The sequence below is a fragment of the Carya illinoinensis genome, chromosome 1 (genome assembly GCF_018687715.1).
Source record: "Carya illinoinensis cultivar Pawnee chromosome 1, C.illinoinensisPawnee_v1, whole genome shotgun sequence".
NCBI lineage: Eukaryota > Viridiplantae > Streptophyta > Magnoliopsida > Fagales > Juglandaceae > Carya > Carya illinoinensis.
The window spans coordinates 4,626,201-4,647,550 of record NC_056752.1 but is presented as its reverse complement, the minus strand read 5'-3'; the positions used below and the strand labels follow the sequence as shown (position 1 = coordinate 4,647,550).

At 37.4% G+C, this 21,350-nt stretch overlaps 4 protein-coding genes across 23 annotated transcripts in view; 2 read left to right on the top strand and 2 right to left on the bottom strand.

Moving 5' to 3' along the window:
- Positions 1 to 542: 542 nt before the first annotated feature.
- Positions 543 to 3,932, top strand: LOC122306939 (cold-regulated 413 plasma membrane protein 4-like). 4 transcript variants are annotated; one of them, XM_043119527.1, is made up of 5 exons: positions 553 to 916; positions 2,447 to 2,554; positions 2,653 to 2,723; positions 2,831 to 2,946; positions 3,599 to 3,932. In XM_043119527.1, the coding sequence occupies exons 1-5, from the start codon at positions 780 to 782 to the stop codon at positions 3,698 to 3,700; spliced, it is 534 nt and encodes a 177-aa protein (XP_042975461.1). In that variant the 5' UTR covers positions 553 to 779; the 3' UTR covers positions 3,701 to 3,932. The 4 variants fall into 4 exon arrangements, with proteins under 4 accessions (XP_042975474.1, XP_042975461.1, XP_042975469.1 ...); XM_043119535.1 differs by having other exon boundaries at positions 561 to 916; positions 2,831 to 2,965; XM_043119518.1 differs by lacking the exon at positions 3,599 to 3,932 and having other exon boundaries at positions 567 to 916; positions 2,831 to 3,273.
- Positions 3,933 to 4,346: 414 nt separating this feature from the next.
- On the top strand, positions 4,347 to 6,737 carry LOC122306789 (lysM domain receptor-like kinase 4). Its single transcript, XM_043119303.1, has one exon. The coding sequence runs from the start codon at positions 4,683 to 4,685 to the stop codon at positions 6,630 to 6,632; it is 1,950 nt and encodes a 649-aa protein (XP_042975237.1). The 5' UTR covers positions 4,347 to 4,682; the 3' UTR covers positions 6,633 to 6,737.
- Positions 6,738 to 8,624: 1,887 nt separating this feature from the next.
- Positions 8,625 to 11,957, bottom strand: LOC122306779 (pentatricopeptide repeat-containing protein At5g66631). Its single transcript, XM_043119291.1, has one exon. The coding sequence runs from the start codon at positions 11,545 to 11,547 to the stop codon at positions 9,544 to 9,546; it is 2,004 nt and encodes a 667-aa protein (XP_042975225.1). The 5' UTR covers positions 11,548 to 11,957; the 3' UTR covers positions 8,625 to 9,543.
- A 1,136-nt stretch (positions 11,958 to 13,093) lies between these two features.
- The window catches only part of LOC122306859 (protein DA1-related 1-like), a 34,139-nt gene continuing 25,882 nt past the window's right edge, over positions 13,094 to 21,350 (bottom strand). For 10 of the 17 annotated variants that reach the window (XM_043119475.1, XM_043119452.1, XM_043119443.1 and 7 more), the window contains one exon: positions 13,094 to 13,618. In XM_043119475.1, the coding sequence (XP_042975409.1) occupies positions 13,339 to 13,618 (280 nt within the window). In that variant the 3' untranslated portion in view covers positions 13,094 to 13,338. The other 7 variants (XM_043119393.1, XM_043119386.1, XM_043119434.1 and 4 more) reach the window with 7 other exon arrangements.

The following is a 21,350-nucleotide window of genomic DNA, read 5'->3' as shown; positions in this document are numbered from 1 at the left end:
AAAGACCGAAACCAACCGGTCAGGAACACCTGCCATTTGAAGCCGAAAAACCTCCACCTCCACCTTGGAATGTCACTCCGCCCAATTGGGTGAATTGTTAAGGAAGGGAGCTCAGCAAAAACAGCTAGTCATCGGTTTTTCAATGGACATCAACACAGCCAAACCGCTTTTATTTACCAAAGGAAAAAAATAGAAATGAGACGATGGAGGAGGGAGGGAGGAGCCGAAGCTCCACCTCCCTCAAACGGCTTTTCCTGAACTTTTCCTAGAGAGAAGAGAGAGTTTCTCTCGCTAGGATTTTCTCAAACCTCTTCATTATCCTCGCATTTGGCACTAGTTAATTAAGGAAAAATCTATTTATTATTTTATGATGTAATATTAGATAATATATTTATAAATAAAATAGAATAAATAGTATTTAATTATAAAATAATAAAAAGATTATAAGAATTAAAATGATAGTAATATTGCTGTATCGTAAATTTATACATAATTCAAACAAGAAACTAGTTGGAAGACTGTTCGACTCGTACGAGAAAGTACGTCAAAACTCGGAGAATCCGCAACTCAGTAGAGAGATAGAGATGATCTGACGGCTGCAGGCGTGGCCACGTCTACTCCTCCTTTTTGAAACCACGCGGACCGGTTGAATTCCCGACCTTGGTGGATATCGGACTTCCATCATTGCAGGTGGCTCGAATATTCCCAGACAAAGATATAAAAGAAAAAAAGTAGACTCAGATCACTGTGACCAAATGTGAAACATCCTGAATGCAAAGATGGGAAATCTGGGAAATGGAGTTGCTGAAGCGTTCGAAAGAATCGGGCATGCAGTAATTGGTGAATCATCGGCTTCTCTACAAAAATCAAGCGGAGCTCGATCCAGTTTTCAATGGGGTGGAACCTTCTTTGCCTTGTGAGTCTTATCTTTCTTATATGTGATTTCTGTTTTGGTAAATTTCATGGGCTTTTCCTACAGTGTTACATAGCAGTGGCTTTGGGTGATTGGATTATGTGTCGAGAATTAGTTCCATGCGTTGAAGCGTGCAATTGGATTATATTCAATTTGAAAATGGCTGCACTATGATTTGGGTTTTTCTTGAAGAAAGATGCGAATGGTGCTGCACGCAGGCTGGCAAAAGAGGCTCTGGCTTTAAAATCTGATGAAGTCTATATTAAGTTTTCCTTCTTGTTACAGACTAGTTCTAGCCGAACGTCCTTTTCTATGATTACTGGAAGCTTTTCAGATTAAAAAAAAAAACATTATCTTGCTTTTGTTCAGACACCAAAGTTCCAGTCTGGAAAAAAAACTTCATCATAGGTCATTAACCAAATAATGAAAGTTTAAAAGCTGAGATGATTTGGGTGTGTGGAAAGGAAGTAGGATGGACAGTTTACGATTGAATTATCTTTGACATTAAAATTTCAATACCCTTCAAAATTGTTAAATATGGCGGTGTACCTCGCAATTATTGAATTTGTCTTGCATCTTGTATTTGTTCAGAAGCCAAATTTCTGACTGTATTAGTAAGTCTGGGCAAGTCCCTCTTTGTTTATGCTGCTAGCTCTCAGTTTGGTCCTACTTCTGCTTCATTTTGTTACTAAAAACGGAGAGGGAAACACATTTTTGAATTATTAGGTAAATAGTCCTTGATGCATTGAGGCTTCTAATATATATTTATTTTAACGGTCATGGGGATTGAAATTTGATAACCACTGAACTTCTATAGCTTCTGGGATGGAGTATATTGAGTGTGCTTGACAGATACATCATGCCAAATCATTTCTGTAAACAGAAATGCGTTTTGTAGACATTATGCCGTTTACTTGTATGTTTCTGATAAGAAATTTATAAATATAGCAGTTTCATAGTGTTTTTTTTTTTTTTTTTTTTTTTTTTGGGGGGGGGGGGGGGGGGGGTTATACACTATTATAAGGTTCTACTTGTTTTAGGTTCTCGCTTTTAAATTAATAGCTTTGAGTATGTCCGTGTGTTCAGCAGATCCAATCAATGATCACATACAAGTCCTTTTTTATTCCGTATACATATCAGGATGAGGGTTAGACCCCCAAAATATTTCTAGAAAACTCGTTGACATGGACTTCTGCATGTGTTGCACTTGAATAATTACTTGGTGTCTGATATTTTTGCATTTGTCTCGATGAAGATTATAGCTTCATAATAGTTCCTCATCGCTACTAGAGGTTGGCTATTAATGTATAATCCATCTCATTTTGTTTTGTACAAGCTTCAATTGATGCCAAATACCTTCGATACATACGACATTTCGATAAATACCTTAAATTCAATATTTGCTGAAACCAGCATGGCACTTACACTTAAATATGTATCTAAATGCTGACTGCGTATGGTTGTTTTGTTTTCATGAAGAACCTTAGACACTCTGACTAGAAGTTTTGTACTGAATCTTTGTTTCCCCTACAGGTTTTTGTTGCTCTTGAATCGAACAGGCCAGAGATCATCTATGAAAACTACCCTTCTAGTATTATATCTTTTTACAAGTTTCCCAACTGCTCTGTTCAAAATTATAAGGTGTCTGACAATTCTCTGTATAGTGTATGCCATATTACATATTTTAGATTCTATGTTCTGCAATTTCATTCATTAAACTTGTTAATCCACATATGCAGAGGACAATTTGGTTGTTGGGTTGCATTTCTAGCTGTTGCAGCAAACCTCTTCGACCCTCAAAATTTTCCTGGTCTGAATTTTTTCTTGATTATACAGCTAATTTGTTCATTATGCCCTCTTGTAAACTGTAACACAGATAAATTCGTGCTTGGACTAATGTATTATCTATCTGTTCAGCTGCTCGTTTCCTCCTATTTGTAATCACTCCTGATGGATTGGCCGATGGACTGCGGGACGACCTTTTTAGTTGTATCTTTTGTCTCATAATTGGAGTTTCATTAGTTATAATAGAGGTGAGAGCAATCGGAGGAGGTAATTGTCAATTTAACTGCCACTGCTTTGCTTCATGTCTTGGTATAGTTTTTCTGTTCTACTTTACAATACAGTATCTGTGCTGGGTAACTAAATAGACGAATTGTTCTCCTGGAAGGGGAATTAGCTTTTTCACTTGTAGATAATTTCTTGAGCTTTCTCCGGGCTCTGTGATTGTAATGAATTTTCTGGACAAGTCCCTACAAACTTCAACTCCTTGTGAGTTTTCTTTTCTTTTCTTTCTTTTTCCACCTCAATCCATGTCCCACTTGAAATAAATAAATTTCAAAGATGAGGAATTCAGGCCTTGTTTTTATCTCAAAAATCTACACCAGTATTTGCTGATGTGGGAACACTTGGGCCCACAAACTTGGAGGGTCTTCTTTGGTTTCACTTTGTTGGTGGAACTTCAATGCAGCAAAACAACACATAAATAAGTTAAACAGGGAGGAAAATCTGCTGCCCTCCAAAGGCTTGAAGATGAATATCTGCAATTGCCTGGCCTACTGCACTATTGGAGAGTTCTGTATGTTAAAAGACATATAGATGGGGGCCTTATTCCTAGTTAGTTTCCTCTTGTAGTTTCTTGTTAGCTGAGATATATTGGACTTCAAACCCTTGCCCTTTTTTCAGAAATTTGTACAACCCAGGCTTGATGCGGAGTCCCTGGTACTGGCTACTTTTTTGAGATTTGTCACCCGGCTGCTGCGGCTGGAGTCTGCTGTGCGCCACTAATTATGGCTTGCAATATGGCCACTTGTTCATAGCATTACCATTGGCCTAGCCATTAGCCATTTCTCAAATAACAAATTCTAAAAATCTATCACTATTTTATTACAATATTGATTTTGACATTTTCATTTATTTTAATTCTAAATCACATCTTGTAAAATAAATAAATGTTGTATGATAAACATGATATGTTGATTTTTCTCTTACCTAATTATCTTTTAAGTTCGAACTAAAACTTGAGAAGATTCTTTTCGTATAAATATAGGTAAGTTTTAAATTAAATTCCATTAACTAAGTCTATGAAAGCAGCAAGCAACCCCCAATTTCCAAACATCCAAACTTCAATTCGGTCATAGTTATTGTTCATTTCCAAGTAGGATCCAGTTTTCAGAGCAACATTATTAAGTTTGATGGAGTCAAAGGTCTGTGCCTGCCTTCCAACCCCACATGGAATTTTAAACGCCGTGATGGAATTTATATCTATATACCATAATACTTTCTTATATCACTTCTTGTTATATCTAATAAATAATTGGATTTATTTATAAAGTTTGACTGTTTTGTTCTCATTTTTTCCTACTCTTTCCTCCTGGACAAGGACCAATAAGTTTAAATAATTACTGTTCATTAAAAAAAAAAACTTACACTCTAGCATTACTCATAGTACAAGACCATTGAAAGTACTGAAGTGATAAAATCTGGATTATTTAACTTGAAAAACTGATTATTAAAAAAAATTACACGAAATATTCTGAAAAACTCGGATATATTTTTTTAATCACGATGGAATTTGATTCCACGGCTCCGTCCACCTTGCCCAGACCAGACGTCAAAATGAGAAAATTGACAAATTCAACATGAACTGTTTCTTAGAACTTTCTCCCTAGAAGAAAAATCAGGTATTTTAGCTCCACCAACGTTGTTGATTATCAGCCTACTATTATTTCCCATAAACCTCCTGCAGATCTTTCATCTTCAACCCGAAATGAATTCCCCCACTATCATTTTCGTTCTCATAATCTTGTTATTCTCAAGCTGTTCTTTGATTCTGGCTCAGCAACCTTATGAGGGAAAGATCACAACGGCTTGTGACAACTCAGATAATTCAACTTCTGCTTTTGGCTACTTCTGTAATGGCCTAAACACAAGTTGCCAAGGCTACCTCACCTTCAGATCCCAACCCCCATACAACTCTGTTTCTGCCATCTCTGCTCTCTTGGCCTCCGATCCATCCCAGCTCTCTCAGATTAACTCTGTTTCAGAGACTGCAACATTTGAAACGAACAAATTGGTGCTTGTTCCAGTCAACTGCTCCTGTTCAGGTTATTACTACCAAGCAAATGCGAGTTATGTTACAAAGACTAACGATACTTATTTGTTGATTGCTAATAACACCTTCCAAGCCCTTTCCAACTGTCAAGCTCTTCAGAATCAAAATAGTTATGGTGCTCGTAGTTTACCTTCTGGTGCAACAATCAATGTTCCTCTTAGATGTGCTTGTCCTACTAAGAATCAAATTGATGTGAATGTCAATTATTTATTGACTTACCTGGTCGCTGAAGGTGATTATGTTGCATCCATTAGTGAGAGATTCGGCGCGAGCACTGAGATGACTTTGGAGGCTAATGAGATTACTGCTCAGAACCCCACAATATATTACTTCACCACACTTCTGGTTCCTCTGCAAGACCCGCCATCAATCTCTCAAACCATAGAACCCCCACCCCCACCCACACCATCGGCATCACCGCCGCCGCCTCCTCCCTCCGGTGAAAGCTCAAGCAAAACATGGGTTTATGTCCTTGCTGGGGTTCTTGGAGGAAGTGCTCTTGTATTGGTCTTTGGCACGGTAATATTCTGCATATTTTTCCGTAAAAGCAAGAAGAAATCTGATATTGTCATTGTCTCTGATCAGTTTGAGGCACATGCGAAACCAGCAAAGAAGAAGGTGGAGGAAGAATCCAAGGACTTCTTAGAAAGCATATCTAGCATGGCGCAATCCCTCAAAGTGTATAGTTTTAAGGAACTCCAACATGCAACGGATGATTTCAGTCCTAGTTGCTGGATTCAAGGATCTGTTTATTGTGGCAGGATTAATGGGGATTTGGCAGCCATTAAGAAAATGAATGGAGATGTATCGAAAGAGATAAATTTGTTGAACAAGATCAACCATTCTAATATTATATGCCTCTCAGGCCTCTGTTTCAACGATGGTCATTGGTACCTTGTTTACGAATATGCTGCAAACGGACCCTTGAGTGATTGGATCTATAACAGCAGCAGCGGTGATGGGAAACTTTTAAGCTGGACGCAGAGAATGCAGATTGTATTGGATGTGGCGACTGGACTGAACTATCTTCATGGCTTCACTGCTCCTCCCCATGTCCACAAGGATATAAAGAGCAGCAACATTCTTCTGGACGGTGATTTGAGAGCTAAGATTGCAAACTTTGGTCTGGCAAGGTCAGCTCAAGGTCAGGAAGGCCAATTTTCCTTGACAAAGCACATCGTTGGGACAAGAGGCTACATGGCTCCTGAGTATTTGGAAAATGGTTTTGTGTCCACAAAGCTTGATGTCTATGCAATGGGGGTTGTGATGCTGGAGATAGTGACTGGGAAAGAGGTTGCTCTTCTGTATGAGGAGGAGAATACGCAGTTATCAGATGTCTTGAATGTTGTGATTCGTGAGGAGGATAGAAAGGAAAGTTTGAGGCACTTCATGGATCCCTCCCTCCGAGGGAATTATCCTTGGGAACTTGCTGTTTTTGTGGTCAGATTGATTGACAGCTGCTTAAACAAAAATCCAGCAGGGCGACCAGCCATGGATGAGATTGTGCAATCTCTCTCAAGAACGTGGAATGCTTCCCTGGCCTGGGAATCCACAAATCAAGAGTATATCAGCATGACAGTTTCAGCAGAACATCTGTCTCAGTAGTTGAAACATGATCATTCATTCACTTTTCTTATGTTTTAGTGATCAATCTTTCCCCTATTCAATTAGGACTTCTTTGTTATTCAATAAAAAGAGATTCTGTCGCAATCCCTTGCTTTAAATTCTTCCAAATATTTTTGCAGAATCAAAATTTCTTTCCCATCTTAGAGAATAGGGTAACCTGTATTGCCCACCTTTGACAGAGCAGCAGCTGGTATGCATTAAACTCAAATTGTATGAACTAAAAATTAGGCAAATCATTCACGAAGCATGGGGCAAGTAAACCAAGGTCAAGAATGACTGTTCTATACACGTAAAACTCATCTGTTTGGAAAAACTAAACTAATCTACCAACTCAAATGAAAATTAGATCTTAGTTAGATATATGATTTTTTCTAATGGCCTTTTTACCCTCGACTCTCAATCCAAAACAATTTGGGAAATATTTCGATCATAACTTCTTACCTTGATTTTCGTAATAAATAATAAGAAAAAATCTTCACAAAACTAAATAAAAAATCCCATGATATTTTTTTTTTCCAAGCGTTTTAAATGGTGCCACCACTTTTCAAACCCTAATAATAACATCTTTGAAAAAACTTTTTCAAAAAGTTTCACAAAGAATTTTTTCAAAAGTTCCAAAATTTTCTCAGAAAATCTTATACCCAAACACTTTCTTAATTTATTATATGATCTGTTTTCCGTTATATCATTTAATGGAGTCTCCAAACTTTCAAAATTAGAAATTATATATAAAAGATATGATACATCGACCCACATTTTTTTTAATCGACCCATAAGAATTGACAAATAAAAAAATGCCACGAATGAGTTATGTCAATGAAGATTTGTTTCTCGATAGGATACCATTTCTGAAGAGGGTATTGCATTTAATATTAAGAAATTATATTTGCAGTCTTAAGGTTAAGACTGCAAGTCTCACATACTCTCTTTAAAAAAAGTTAATAAATTTAAAACTCACAAGAAAAAATTATTTATTTATTAATGTTTTAAGTGTGGTTTAAGAAAATGTGGTGTGATGTATATGGACTTATGTTTAAAATTTTTCATTGATTAATCCCTATGACTCATTCCTAATATAAACTAATGGGAATTGAAAGATTCCTTTATTTTCTTAATTCAACTAGTCTTCTTCATTTAATGAAAGTTGTTCACACTGCATTTGCGGATATAAAATATGACTTTGGTGTTACCTTGGATTAAGACATGCTTTTGAAGTTGCTCAACTGGAGGAGCTGAGTATGGGATAAGAATCTATTTTCTTGCAGGACGGATTCTAAGGGAAAGATAACTCCCAATGGAGCATCATGACTGTCATATTTTGATTGACTTTAGGATAATCAGATCCGGCCATCCTCTCGAATCGGATCTGAACCGAAAAGAGAAAAGCTCAAATAGAAGGGACAAACGATATATGCCTCCCTGCAGTCCGCAAATGTCTCTGCACTGCTTGATGCCTTCCAAATTCAAGATTTCAACTCGAGTTGAAGGGAATGTTAAGGAGTTCTTAAGTCCTACAGTTGTATGTGGGTATGCTTCATATTTTCCATATGAACATCTCTTGTAATACCCAAATACATGGGTCAATAACAAAACTGCAGCCATTAGGTGTTTAAAGTTATGGCTGTATCCCCTTTGACTGAACCATGTTAATTCCTACGGGTTCATTTTCTTGGCATTCATGGAGCAAAAAACAATTAACATTATAATCGAAAAGCGATTATCTTATCAAAGAGACCGATAAGTATATTACCTCCTGTAATAAGAATAGGTCCATGGTTTTCTTGCTTCCCAGGAGATGTCCGAGTGATAGCAGAGAAGCTAAAGTTGACAATCGCCGTGCTTTGCCCTGCCAAAGACTCATCCAGCGTAGTTTTCGGGGTCTGGCCATAGGTTGAAGGAAGCTAAAACAGGATATCGTAGGGATCTTTGAATCGAAATGGAGTAGAGTTCTGATTATTCCAAAAGTACTTGTTGCTGTAGTTTATAGAGTTCTTAGTACACTATCATGAAGAAAAATACATAATCGCATTATTCATCCATAATGCTTTCCTTTCTGCTGACAATCTTTGGAAAGCTTCAGATTAGTTCACTACAAATTTTATATAAAAAGTAAGCCACCCGACGCATGAGAACCAAAAAGCTTGATGGCTTCACCTGGGATTTAATTTTACTTATCCAAAAAACAAAAAGGGAAAAGATAATCTATGATTCATACAGCTCATAGAGTTCTGATTGTTACCATACGGTGGCACCAGATCAAGGTATTAGAATGACGTTTGATCCACAAAACTGAATCACACGTCTGCCTCTCAAATGATCAGCTTGGGTGCAACTGATCTCCCATCGTTTTCAGAAAGGGCATTCATTTTAGCATAGGTCTGCAAGACTCAAAACTGCGGAAGCATCCCAATCAGATTTAATCTCTTTTGATTCAGTAGACTAACTATATCACAAGCACAAGAAGTCATTTCTTGGGGTCACTTCTATTCTTTGATGACAACCTAAACACAAGGCTGACTAAGTCAATGTAATTTAATCGATTCCACAGCAACAAAACAGCTTCACTTTGCGGTAGATCTTTCCAATTCCCAAGATCTGATAACACTCAAGTATCGCAACAGGCTTTGGTTAAATACACCAACTATTATAAGGCAACCACAAGCAGTCATCTCTTAATTTCTTTCTTTCATCAAAAGAGTCTTTGCAGACGTGAAATTCAGTTTCAAATCCAAAAAATTACCAGAAAAAAAATGGCAGCAACTTCAATAAAACATGAACGAACTTCATTTTTTTTTTAATATTTTTTTTAATTGATAATTAAATTAACAAAGTTGCTTGGTATACCGCTTTGAAGCAGATAATTGCTTGTTTAGCAGAAACATTCACAACTCTAGCCAGCTGTGGATGTAAAGCTTGTTGAATAAATATCATAAACCCTTCTGAGATCTGCAGAGCTCACCGTCCATTTGTGACCGCGCAATGTTAGTGGAAGAACTTTTGTTTGCTCACAATTTTCTTCAACAGCAGCAGCCTCTCTCCGCTTGCCTTCCTTCCAGAGACTCTTTACTAGCAGCTCTTTAGTGACAGGATCAGGCATCAAATTTAAATTCCTCATGTCTTCAAAAACTCTCCATGCAAGAGCAGCTCTCTCACATTTGCAATAACCTTGGATCAGTACTTTAAACATATAACCATCAGGTTCCACACCACTTTGCCTAACCATTGCAAAGAGTTTCTGCACTGTTTTGATGTCCCCATTCAATGCAAAGTGATGCATTAATCCAGAATATGTCTGAATATCCGGACAAATCCCACACAAAACCATCTCTTCAAGTACATCCATGACATCAGAATTCCTCCCGCACTTGGTCAACGTTCGTAATAGAGATGAATACAGAAGCATCAAATTGAAAATTGATATGGGACCACAGAGAGTTCTATCATCACGAAAGACCTTTAGAGCCGCATCAGCTCTCTTCGAGATGCCATAAAAGTCAATGATCAACCTCATGGTGCTGAAGGGCAATCTCATTCCCTCCCTTCTTATTTTGGATAGGAGTTTATCAACCAATTCAACATGGCCGTGGCGTGCTAAAAGTGCCAGCATCCTTTGTACTGTGTAAACATCATGCGTAAATCCTGGCTGATAAGCAACCCAACAGAAAAAATCCCAAGCTGTGTCCGGAGACTTCAAATTCCTAAGAATCTTGCAAAACAACCGAGTTGTCCACACCAGTTTCGCGTCCTTTAGAGCTGATACCTCGTTAGAGCTCCAATGATGTAAGGCACTTGCCAAGGCCCTTGGGTCTAACCACGGTTTTAACTGAACCCCATCAACATAGTCTACTCCACTACCACGAGAAACATCCTCATCCTCATCATCCACATCATCATCATCATCATCATAATGAGCATCATCGCTATGAACATCACTACATCCTATGCTTCTGATTCTCTCATCCGGCAACATTTCTACAAGAAATTTATCTGTCTCTTGGACAAATCCTGCCTCCTGCATACGTTTCAATGACAAACGCATGGCTCTTCCCGGCAATATTCCATCGACCATCATTTCCTTGAGCAAATCCTTGACCTCGTCAAACCGCTCAACACCAATAAGTCCTTCCATCAAAACAAAATATTGATTTGAAGTGCGTCTAATTCTCATCAAGGGCAGTATTTTAAAAATCTCCAATGCGGACTCTAACTTTCCGGAGTTCACAAGGTGCTCAATCATTACCTTGTAAGTCGTAGAATTTGGAATTGCCCCTTCATTTATCATCCTATAGAAAACCTGCACGGCCTCAGAGTCGCCCTTACCCCTTTGAGCATAAAGGCGCATGACAATGTTATAAGACTCGGTGCATACACGCTCGCTTGACAACCTATACTCGTCCCAAACACGGAGTACCATGTCAAGGTCTCCAGTCGCAGCATACCACTGCATAAGGTTCATAAAAGTGACACGGACATTGCGAAACCTGCCAGCATTGACGGCATCAATAAGGGATTTGAGTTCCGCAGTCCGGTGGGACTTGGCCAGGACCGTGGCCAGTGCATGGACGGTGTTCTGGGTATGCGAGAAATGAGGAATTGATTGAAGGGTGTCCACCAGGGATAGGGCAGCGTCTGCAGAAGGCGCAGACCGGAGCGCATGAGTGACAACGAATGAGTCGATAAGACGATGATTTAGGAGAGGCGCAAGCGAGCTGGGAGTGCTGGAGCGGAGGCCTAGTCGAATCTTATCAATGAGTTTGGCACGGAACAGGTAGTGGGAGACTTTATTGGGAAATGGGTCGCGGGCATAGCAACGAGTTTGCTGGGTTAGGCTGTAGAGACGGTTTATCCCACGAAAGAGGAGCTTGAAATGCATTGCCATTGAGTGAAGACCCATAACACTTACAGGACCATATCCTTCCCATTCTTAATATGCGCGGTATGCGAAGTTATTTCAAGTCTGTTACTCTCAATACAGGTTATGATATCTACCATCGCGTGGTTAACAGACTCAAAACATCAAACATCTGGTGGGGAACGACGTCTGGCCTGGCCAAAAGTGCACGACGTATTTCCGGCCGTCCCACGAGGAAGTCGAATCGAGACCAAGAGGATGAGTTTGGATTTAAACAAAGCACGGACCAGAGGCAGAAAACATCCCAAAATTCTTGTTAATGGGCTGTAATGATGTCACAGTCACACGCCCAAGAAGAGGAAGAAAGCTTGAGAGGGGAGAGACTAGCTGCCCAAGTATTACTGTGTTACAGATGTATTTTTACAACCAAATGGCTTTGATTATAAATGGGCTGAGAACTTATCATTGAGTTATCAATAAAGCCCAACAAGGTTCTCTTCTGTACACAGGCTAACTACTACTTAATTAAAGCCACCAAGGCCCTTTCTGTACACAAGCCCACATATGACACATAACCCAAGACTACTTATAGCCCAAACGCCCACGTACTCCCGAGTACCAATTCGTCTCTCTTTTGTTATCAACCAGAATCCTCAGACGCATAACGGCTTAGGTGAAATATAGTACTAGCTTCTGGACTTTTTTTTTGGGGTAATTTTTTATGTCCCAATAAATTAGAAAAAATTTAGTTATAAGTGATTCTGCATACCAATACGTACACTCATTCAATGTGATTGATTAAAAAATAAATTTTATTAAAAACAGTACCAATTTAAATTTTGAATATGAAAGCATCGACATTGGTATGCAAATTGATACGCAAATTCGTTTTTACGTAGCAAAACTCAACAATCATAATTATTTTCATATGGAAAATGCTTCTGATAATGACACTTAACAATAACATGTCTTTGAAATATATAAATTAATTCTTTTTTTTCATTTTCTTGAATAAAAAATGACTTATTTAACTAAACTTTCATCTGAAATTTCTAAAATTTAAAATTTAATAGATCATAATTCCATATAGTTTTTCTTTCTCTAACTCGTAGGGGATGTTTAGATCAGAAAAATGTAAACGATCTTAATCTGATCTTTATCCACTAATCTATGTCCCATCTGAATTAGGATTGTAAAAATTGGTATCCGTCCATTTCATAGTCGCCATTGGCTTATGCAATTGAGCATGTTGAAGTTACCTATGGCATCCATTTCAAGGTATGGAGCAGTCTTTTTAAGTTTAAACCCTTGAGAAGAGAGTAAACTGATCCAAATCCATTTGAGCTGTGGAAAAATAAGTAGTTTTAGGAGAAGGGGATCACCTGTTTCCCACCGTGAGCATGAGCCATGTCAGGAAGCCAACTGCTACTTCCCAAGTGGGTGCACGTTAGAGCAACAATCAAGTTTAATTTAGCTATAAACCACATCAGAAAAAAGGACTCTAAAACACAAACTAATTATGTAGTGAGATGGATGTGTAATCTTAAAGAGTGAATTTTGACTGGAGAGCCCAGCAACGTTACAAACATGAGAAAACGTACATGCATTCTTTATGTTCCTTGTTTCAATACATAGAAGTATAATAACATAGCACCATTACGCGGCCGGGAGGAGATTACAATAAGAGAAATCATTATCTTTATTCTAAATTTTGTCATTTCCAGTCACACTGACTTATTTTAAGTGACTTCGGTCAAAGTGAACTGAATATGGCAGGGAGGGCAATGCATTGATCCATGTGGAGGAAAAACTCCATTAACATTACCCTACAACTTAAGGAAAGCTTCCTGTCAGTCGAATGTGCTTAAGAGTGCTCTTCAGGCCGTATTTGTCGACCGCCTGCCTACCTCTCCTGAATCCATCTCCATAAGTTGGGGATGCATCTACCTCAATATGGTGTTTAAAAAAATCACCACATTTCTTCTCAAAGTCAGATCGTTTACCCATTTTTAATGATGTAGAAAAGGATGAGGAGGAAGGGAGTGATGAAAACAAGGATGATGTTGATGTAGAAAAGGATAAGGAGGAAGCGAGTGATGAAAACAAGGATGATGTTGATGGTACAGCATCACCTCCAGATGCTGTAGACAGCTCAGACTCCAACCACATATAAGCTAAGACCTGACAGATACCTTCTTCAACCTCTGGACTCAGATTGCGGTAACCTGTCAAAAAGACTCTATTGGTAAGTTCAGGGGTAACCGCATCTAAGAGGTAAATAATGTCAGTGGGAAAAATGATAAGAATGCAGATAAACACCATTAAGCGTTAGCCATGCATGCATCATCTCGTGTGCCAGGATTTGCCCAGTCAATAACCTGTACATATATATAAGTCTTGGTCATTTTCCAAATTCTAAAGCCAATATCATCGTTTGAAACAATAGATGGGTCTAAGTGCAAATGAGAAAAAAGAGTACCTAGGAAGGCCATATAAAACAAGAATTGCCGTCACTTCACATCTTCGGATCAGCCTACAAGGCTCAGTTCTCATGTCTATGAACTGGTGGTTTGCCCCAATCCTTGGCCTCCTTGAGATCTAGTAATTTAATTAAACAAATTATAGAGGCCGGTCGATGACACATATCTTTATAAAAGGATTCTGTTGGAACACTAGGAAAGTTCTTACAGTAGGGACAGTCTGTACTTCTGACAAGCAAAGTCCTCTGGTCTCAGACAAGTGATGATGACCCTAGTAAAAAAAATCAAGATTAACATAAATAAAAATGAAATTGAAATACATATGTGTGACATGAAAAGGTAAATGCGTTGGCCTTTACATGCTTTTCTCCCTCCATTGCCTCATTTAGTGCTTGTCTTTCAACCAAGAGCATTGGAACTTGCTGCTCCACTTTCATATTTAAACCTTCGTAAAATTCCTGTATTTCAAGGTAAAGTGGTTGACATTCTTCAGTATCCATAATGGCCGAGTTTAGACACTCTAGGCATAGTTTTCGACCATCATCAAGCAACAGATATCTTGTGTCCCTCGGCTGCATGAATCAGAAAATTTACATTATAAGTGACATGATGAAAACAATTCTAAAATGTGTTTCTTAAGGATATTTTGCAGGTAGCGGCAGTTGTTTTTAATATCATGATGCTTTCTTCAAGGTTTTGTTATTTCAAGAAAAAGGAGGGAGAGGGAGAAAGGGGGGGGGGGGGGGGGGGTCTCTTCTGCAGAACTGACCTCCATTCTTTCACAGCTACAACACCGAGGAGTACCATCATGTTCATGTGAGGGGCAGTACTTGTTCTTCCAGAAAGGATGCTCCATATACGGAATACGACCTTTTGAACTTGCTGGGATCTGTACAGAAGGAACAATAATTAAGTGTGTGAGTGTGTGTATGTGTGTGTATAAGGGCAGCAAATACTTAGTGAGATGTCGGACATAGAGAATTATTTTTTAGCTGGACCTTAACCTGGGAGATTTCCTTAAAAGGACCCTTAGGTCTACTAATTTGTATTTAAACATTACTTACCAAAAAAAGAAAATTGTATTTAAACAAACCTGACACTTGACCAGACTTGGGGAGAAGATCCCGATTACTACCAAAGGTTTACACTAAAATTAATGAGCACCATTCAGAGAATTCATCTTGTTATTTATTTATTTATCTATGATTTTAAGTTTTACAGGAACCTGCTTGTCTTCTAGATAACTGAACATGAGGCCTAACAAATTTGCACAGGTATTTTCCCTATCGTAAATTTATAATTAATCTCAACCTTGAAGTTTATTTTCAGGTTTTATTTTAATGAGATTATGAGAATCAGAAATTTATTTTATATAATGTTTGATAATAAGTAAACCAAATGAAAGAGCAAACAAAACATAGCTATTTCATAGAATTAAAAGAACCAACTAGATCAAACAATGGAACATTAAAAAGACTTACAAAATTCTTGCAAACTTCACATCTTGGGAGACGCTGCTTCCTATAGCACAATTTGTGATAAGAGCGATTGCCAGATATATAGAACTGTCATCCAAGGAGATATTCTACTCAGAAATACTCATCGAACTACCAAAATGAAGAGGAAATCAGGCAAGGACTCAGGCATTCTGTTATCCAAGTCCAAACTAGATTTTCAATTAACTCATTACTTTCACCTCACTATCAGTAATAGGACAGTTGCAAGCATGACAACGAAAACATTCAGGATGCCAATCAGCATCCATGCATGTCAAAAATTCTCCACCGCCAATCTCAGTTTTGCAGCGAGCACAGATCCTGCAAGCCATTTTGTCCAGCAATCACGTCATGTTTCAGGAATTCCATTAATAACTGGCCATTTTGATCCATTGGAACAACTCATTGAATTTGGTAGATCTTTTTAGGAGGCCCCAATGATCATATTATAAAATTCAGAAAATTTACAAAAAATAGAGTTGGAAAGTTTCAAAAGGTGTGGATATAAGTACATATGTAAATTCAGGAAGTTATGTAACAGTACGTCCCAAACTCCATTTTTCAGGGTCTGAGATAAGTTTAAATTATTTTTTATGTATATCATCTTGTGTTACAAAAGAGATGCATATTAAAATCTACAAGATCAACTTACATAACCTCAAGCTTCTGTTTCTTGGATATGTTTTTCAAATGTCTGATACTCCAGCAGTTTGTTGTTTGTTCTTTGAACATGTCCTAGTCCATTTAATGTAAAACAAAATTCTTTTCAAGCCATTTTAATCATACAAACCCAACTGGCTCTGGTAGGATCTCTAATAAACTTCTGTTGTTGGTCAAGCTTTGGCAACACTAGCTTAAAAATAAAATGACAAACTCTCAGCTCTAAACAGTTTCTCTTGCAGCTAGGTGTTCATGTCTACTTTCAATAATGTAATTTGGCACACCCATAAAAAAATGTAATTTGGCACAGCAAAAGGAACCTCTTATTATAATTCAAAGAAACACTCCATATTAATGTAGTATTGCATTACTCGTCATCACAGTTTGCCTATTATCTATATAATAACGTAAGATAACATGAGAATAATAAAAATTTTGGTATCCATGGATCAAACGTATCAGAGTGTATCCCATTTTAGAAGTGTGTCACACAATGTAATGCCATTGGTCAGAAAAAAATTAGCTATCTAGAAACCTCTACAATTATGCCAAGCATTAATACAAAACAACTGGAAGGGTTTAGAATTGGATTTAGCATCCTTGTCGAATGCTTAATATCAAACTATCCTGCACAATTCCAAATCCCCTGATTTTTTCCCTAATTTTTTATTAGTAATAAAAACAAAGAAGCTAGGAAACTCAAAAAATAATCACAACTCATCCTTCTTAAGCACACAGCCAATCAAAAAAATTGTAAAAATGTGTTTTTAAAATTTTGATTATTTCTCACCCGCCTAATTGTCCACAGGATGAAAAGAGGAATTGCACCACAAATGGCACCCCATGACAGCTAATTCTCCCTTTTTAGCATGCAAACAATTTTCTCACAGTCCTACCATTCCACTCCAGATAAAGTTAAGTACAACGGCAATGATTCTCTGTACATATTTCCATATAAAACAAGATGATCCATTGCAGGACAATTCATAAGCATGCACAATCCATCCACAACAATTTTGAGCCTTTTCTCCCAAATTTTCTATCATCAATATTTTACCAGGCAGTTATTCATCCAAAGAATGCTACATCTTTTGCTAGCTTTCCACTAATTTTAAAGTGGCTAAGAGAACTGGCTAAACTTTTTAGCAAACCAAGAATTAGAGCAATTAGCCATAGATATTTATGTACCATGGATAGCATGGTTACCACACATACCTGTATTCAGATGGAAAGTTGAATGGATGAGGCTGAAATATATTTTCAGTTTCACAGTGAGGAGGAGACTCCATGTACATGATTTTTTGAAGAGCTTCAGCAAGCTGCTCATCATCTTCCAATTGAGCTTTAGCGATATGTTCGTCTTCCTTGGTTTGAGCTCTAGCAAGCTGCTTATATTCCTCCAATTGGGATTCCTTGTCTAAGAAAAATAAGAAAGTAAATAATGAGACTCTAGGCTTCATTTCTTATTTCCAAACATGTAAGTTCTGCATCAGAAAATAACACCTGAAAATTATGTACTAATGTTAGAGGAGACTCTAATTATTCATTATGACTCTCAAGGAGCCTGTTATGAATTCATTTACTCCCATAGAATAACTTTCAATTGAGTTTTCAGGTTTAGGGAAACCTGGCAAGTATGATATGTTAAGCAATTAATTGTGAAACCTGGCCTGAAATGAGGGAAGAATGAGGCAGGGTTCAGAAAAGAGTTTAGCTATTTCTCTTACCTACAAAAGTTACTGCCCAGATTGCATTCATAGAGATTCGTGATTAAAAAAATTTATAACCTCTGTAATCAGCAAAAAGAAATTAAAGAAATAACAAAGTTTTACTAACAATATGGCCTTTGAAGATTTAACAAGAATAGACAGAACACTGACACAAAATAAAGATCCAACATTGAAGCATATATTCACGTGTGTAACGCAAGTACTTGAGATATACCATTACACTTCAAGGTAAACATCTCTCGGTGTGCCATCGTAAGGTAACTAAAATAATGAGTCATCACTCTTATTTACTAGAATCCAACAAATTTGCCCAGATAACAATTGAATCATGTCAATCTCAGCACAGGCAAACTGTGCAACTTACCAATTGATTTTTTTCCTTTCTGGTCCTGTTCTGAAAGGGAAAGTGCAATAGCATAATAAATATCTTCTTGCTCCTTGAATTCATCCTGCATATGAGGTTTCCAGTTAGCATTGGGCAATAAAAGAAGCAAGGTGGCACAAAATTTAGCAAGAATGTTACCATTACAGAAGCTATGCTGGTTTACAAATTAACCAGTAACATGTGAATTTTATCCAACAAATCAGTTACCATTAGAGAATAGGCTTGCGCATTCCATAGATGAGCAGGACCCACAACTGAGGGTATTTTAATAGATTACGGGGTTACCTTCCTCTTTGTTAAAAAATAAAAAAGCAGGACCCACAAGAGTGTATCCATGAAAAGCACAAACCATGATGACCTCTGAATGACGAGCTTCATCGCAAATTCTATCTTCAAGAGCCTTGGACAGCGACAGTGACAGTGACGGCCACTCCATATCGCCAAATATGATTTTTCCCTGCACCCAATACATTCATTTGAATTAGAGAACTATAACTGTCGAAAGTAATTTTGATAGATGCATAGAACATCTCTGACCACTGGAGATGACTAGTTTGAGAAGTTCATAAAGGCATCAATGACGAGGATGAGAGTCTAGAATTACTGTTACAGTTTGGTCAAGTTTAATATGAGGAATATATGGAAAAGGTTTCTAAGATTAATTAAGTTTTCAGATAGTAAATCATATGCTTGAACAATAATCTACAATATAAAGGCACGAGTAATATGCAATATAGTTGAAGCTAATGGCAATCTCAGAACAAGTAACAGAATTTGCATTGAGAATTAGAAACATACACCTGTTGGTGTTAAGAACAATGGAAAACAGAAAAAAAAAAAAAAAAAAAAACAGGGTAATATTCTTGAGAAACCTCAATCCCTTAATCACGGATCAATAACACCAAAGCCATGTCCCATAATTTTACTTGTGCTTTAGTATGGAGACAGCTTCCAGACTTTGAGACAGTAGTTAATCGGGGAACTTAAAAACACAAATTTGAGATGAAAACTAAAGAAACTAGAAGCAAAGAGGAATATAAATCATTGGAGGGAAGCACTACAGTAGTCATTCTCGGAGAGTTCAGTGGCCTGAAAGAGAAGCCGTATCTAAGTCTACAAAAAATTTAGAAGATATCAAAGAGACTAATAAACCTTATGGACTAGAATTCTTCGCGTAAAAGCAGATAGAATCAAAGAAGATATTATCCCAATCAAAAAATTCAGAATAAGTGATAAAAGAACGCTTTGTCTATGGGGGGAAAGAAAGGAAAGAACACACCGAATGATCACCCACCACCAAATATACAAATTTGCCAACAATGCTTCAATTCCTAAAATCCTGAAAATGACACCGAAACAACGACCAAAAAGAAAAGGCTGAACATTCAGCCCAGTACCATCGAACAACCTATCTATGTTCCATACATCCTCCGCCAAACCCATCCAATTAATATATATATACAGCAAGTAGAATCTCCCAGCTTGACAATTTTCAGATGGTAAATAACACAGCAGGCTAAACTGAAATGAAGCCAAATAAAACACCAAGTTTCAGAAACTCATCCCAGAAAGAATAAGAATATGCAGAGACAATAGAATCTAACGAATCGCCTATCAGATAAAATTCCCGACAACCACGAATGCACGGTTACCAAAGAAGAATTAGAGACGGCAATAGATGTTATCCTTCACAGCATCAATTCTCTTTGGTCCTGCATAGGACTTATCTTTTCTAACAAAGTCACACACACATTTCAGTAAGAGAAGAGGAAAGAAAGACAGAAAGAAAAAGGTACCAGCAATGAGTAACTGGAAGTGGGAGACTACTTGGATCCTACGCAAAAAACCAGGCATGAGCTGAAAAGGTAAAAACGAAAATCCAACAAAACAGTCGAATCTTTTTAGAACTTGGTCAACTACTGTACCACAACCTCTGTAAAAATCACCAAAACCAGGATGGATTGAATCTCGACGTTGCTGTGTTGGGAGTGGTTTCGATTCTAACACTTTCTTCCCGTCTTCGTTGTGGGGTCATCTACCCTCTACTAATTTCTCCACCACACTTTCACTCAACATCGAATGTTTCTGATCTTTCTGGTTGACGAAGGTATTGCAAAGGGCAAAAGGAAAGGGATTCTTCATATATTCCATTCAGCTTTATAGGTTGGCCAGCCAGCCTGAAACCCACGACGGATTTTTGCCACGTGGCCAAATAAGCTTTTAAATTCTGGTTTTTTTTTTTTTTTAATCCCAAGCTTTTTGTAACATTAATAGTAGAACTTGAGCCTTAAGCTTCAAACTCGGTCAAATTCAGCATCTGATCAAAGTACTGTGTACTCCACCATTGCAGAAGCATCTAGATGGATATTGATATATGTAAGTATAAGGAAGCAACCTAAAGCACTGTATCGATGATCTCTGCCGACCATTTTTATTTTGTTGTTTTGTTGTGGCCCCGGCCCCGGCCCCATGCTTCCTACTCTCTTCCTTTTCATTATTCAAAGTGGTTAAAAGGTGAATATAATTATAATTGCATTGAAGTTGATAGACGAACAACGTTGATTTGATCAAGTCCCTGTGTACATAAATATCAGCACTCACTCGTCTTTGCCTTTATTTGTCATGATTAAGAACCTTTAATTTTCGAGAAAGGCAAAAAAAAAAAAGAAAAGGAGACCCACCGCTTCGGACTATATAAAGGACATTAACTTGATATCATAACCTACGTACCTACCTAGCTAGCTCCATTAATAATTCATGCTGCTTGTAGGTAGTGTGGCTGCTTGGTTTGTCAACATTTATAAAATCATGATGATGAATCTGAAAATTAAATAATATCATGTTTAATTAATTAGATCTTAAACAAATATTGAGGCTCAATCATCATCAACTAGCTAGCTATCTACAAGAATTTAGTCGTGAAATGCTCTCTTTTTTATAATCTTTTTAATTTTTTTTATTTATCATTTTCATTATCTTACTTGTAACGTGTAAGAATTAGTCACAAAATACTTTTTGCGTCAAAAAATTTTTATTGGTTTCGATTTATATCGTCGTAAATACTTAATTGCGACAATAATAATAATAGTTTTGA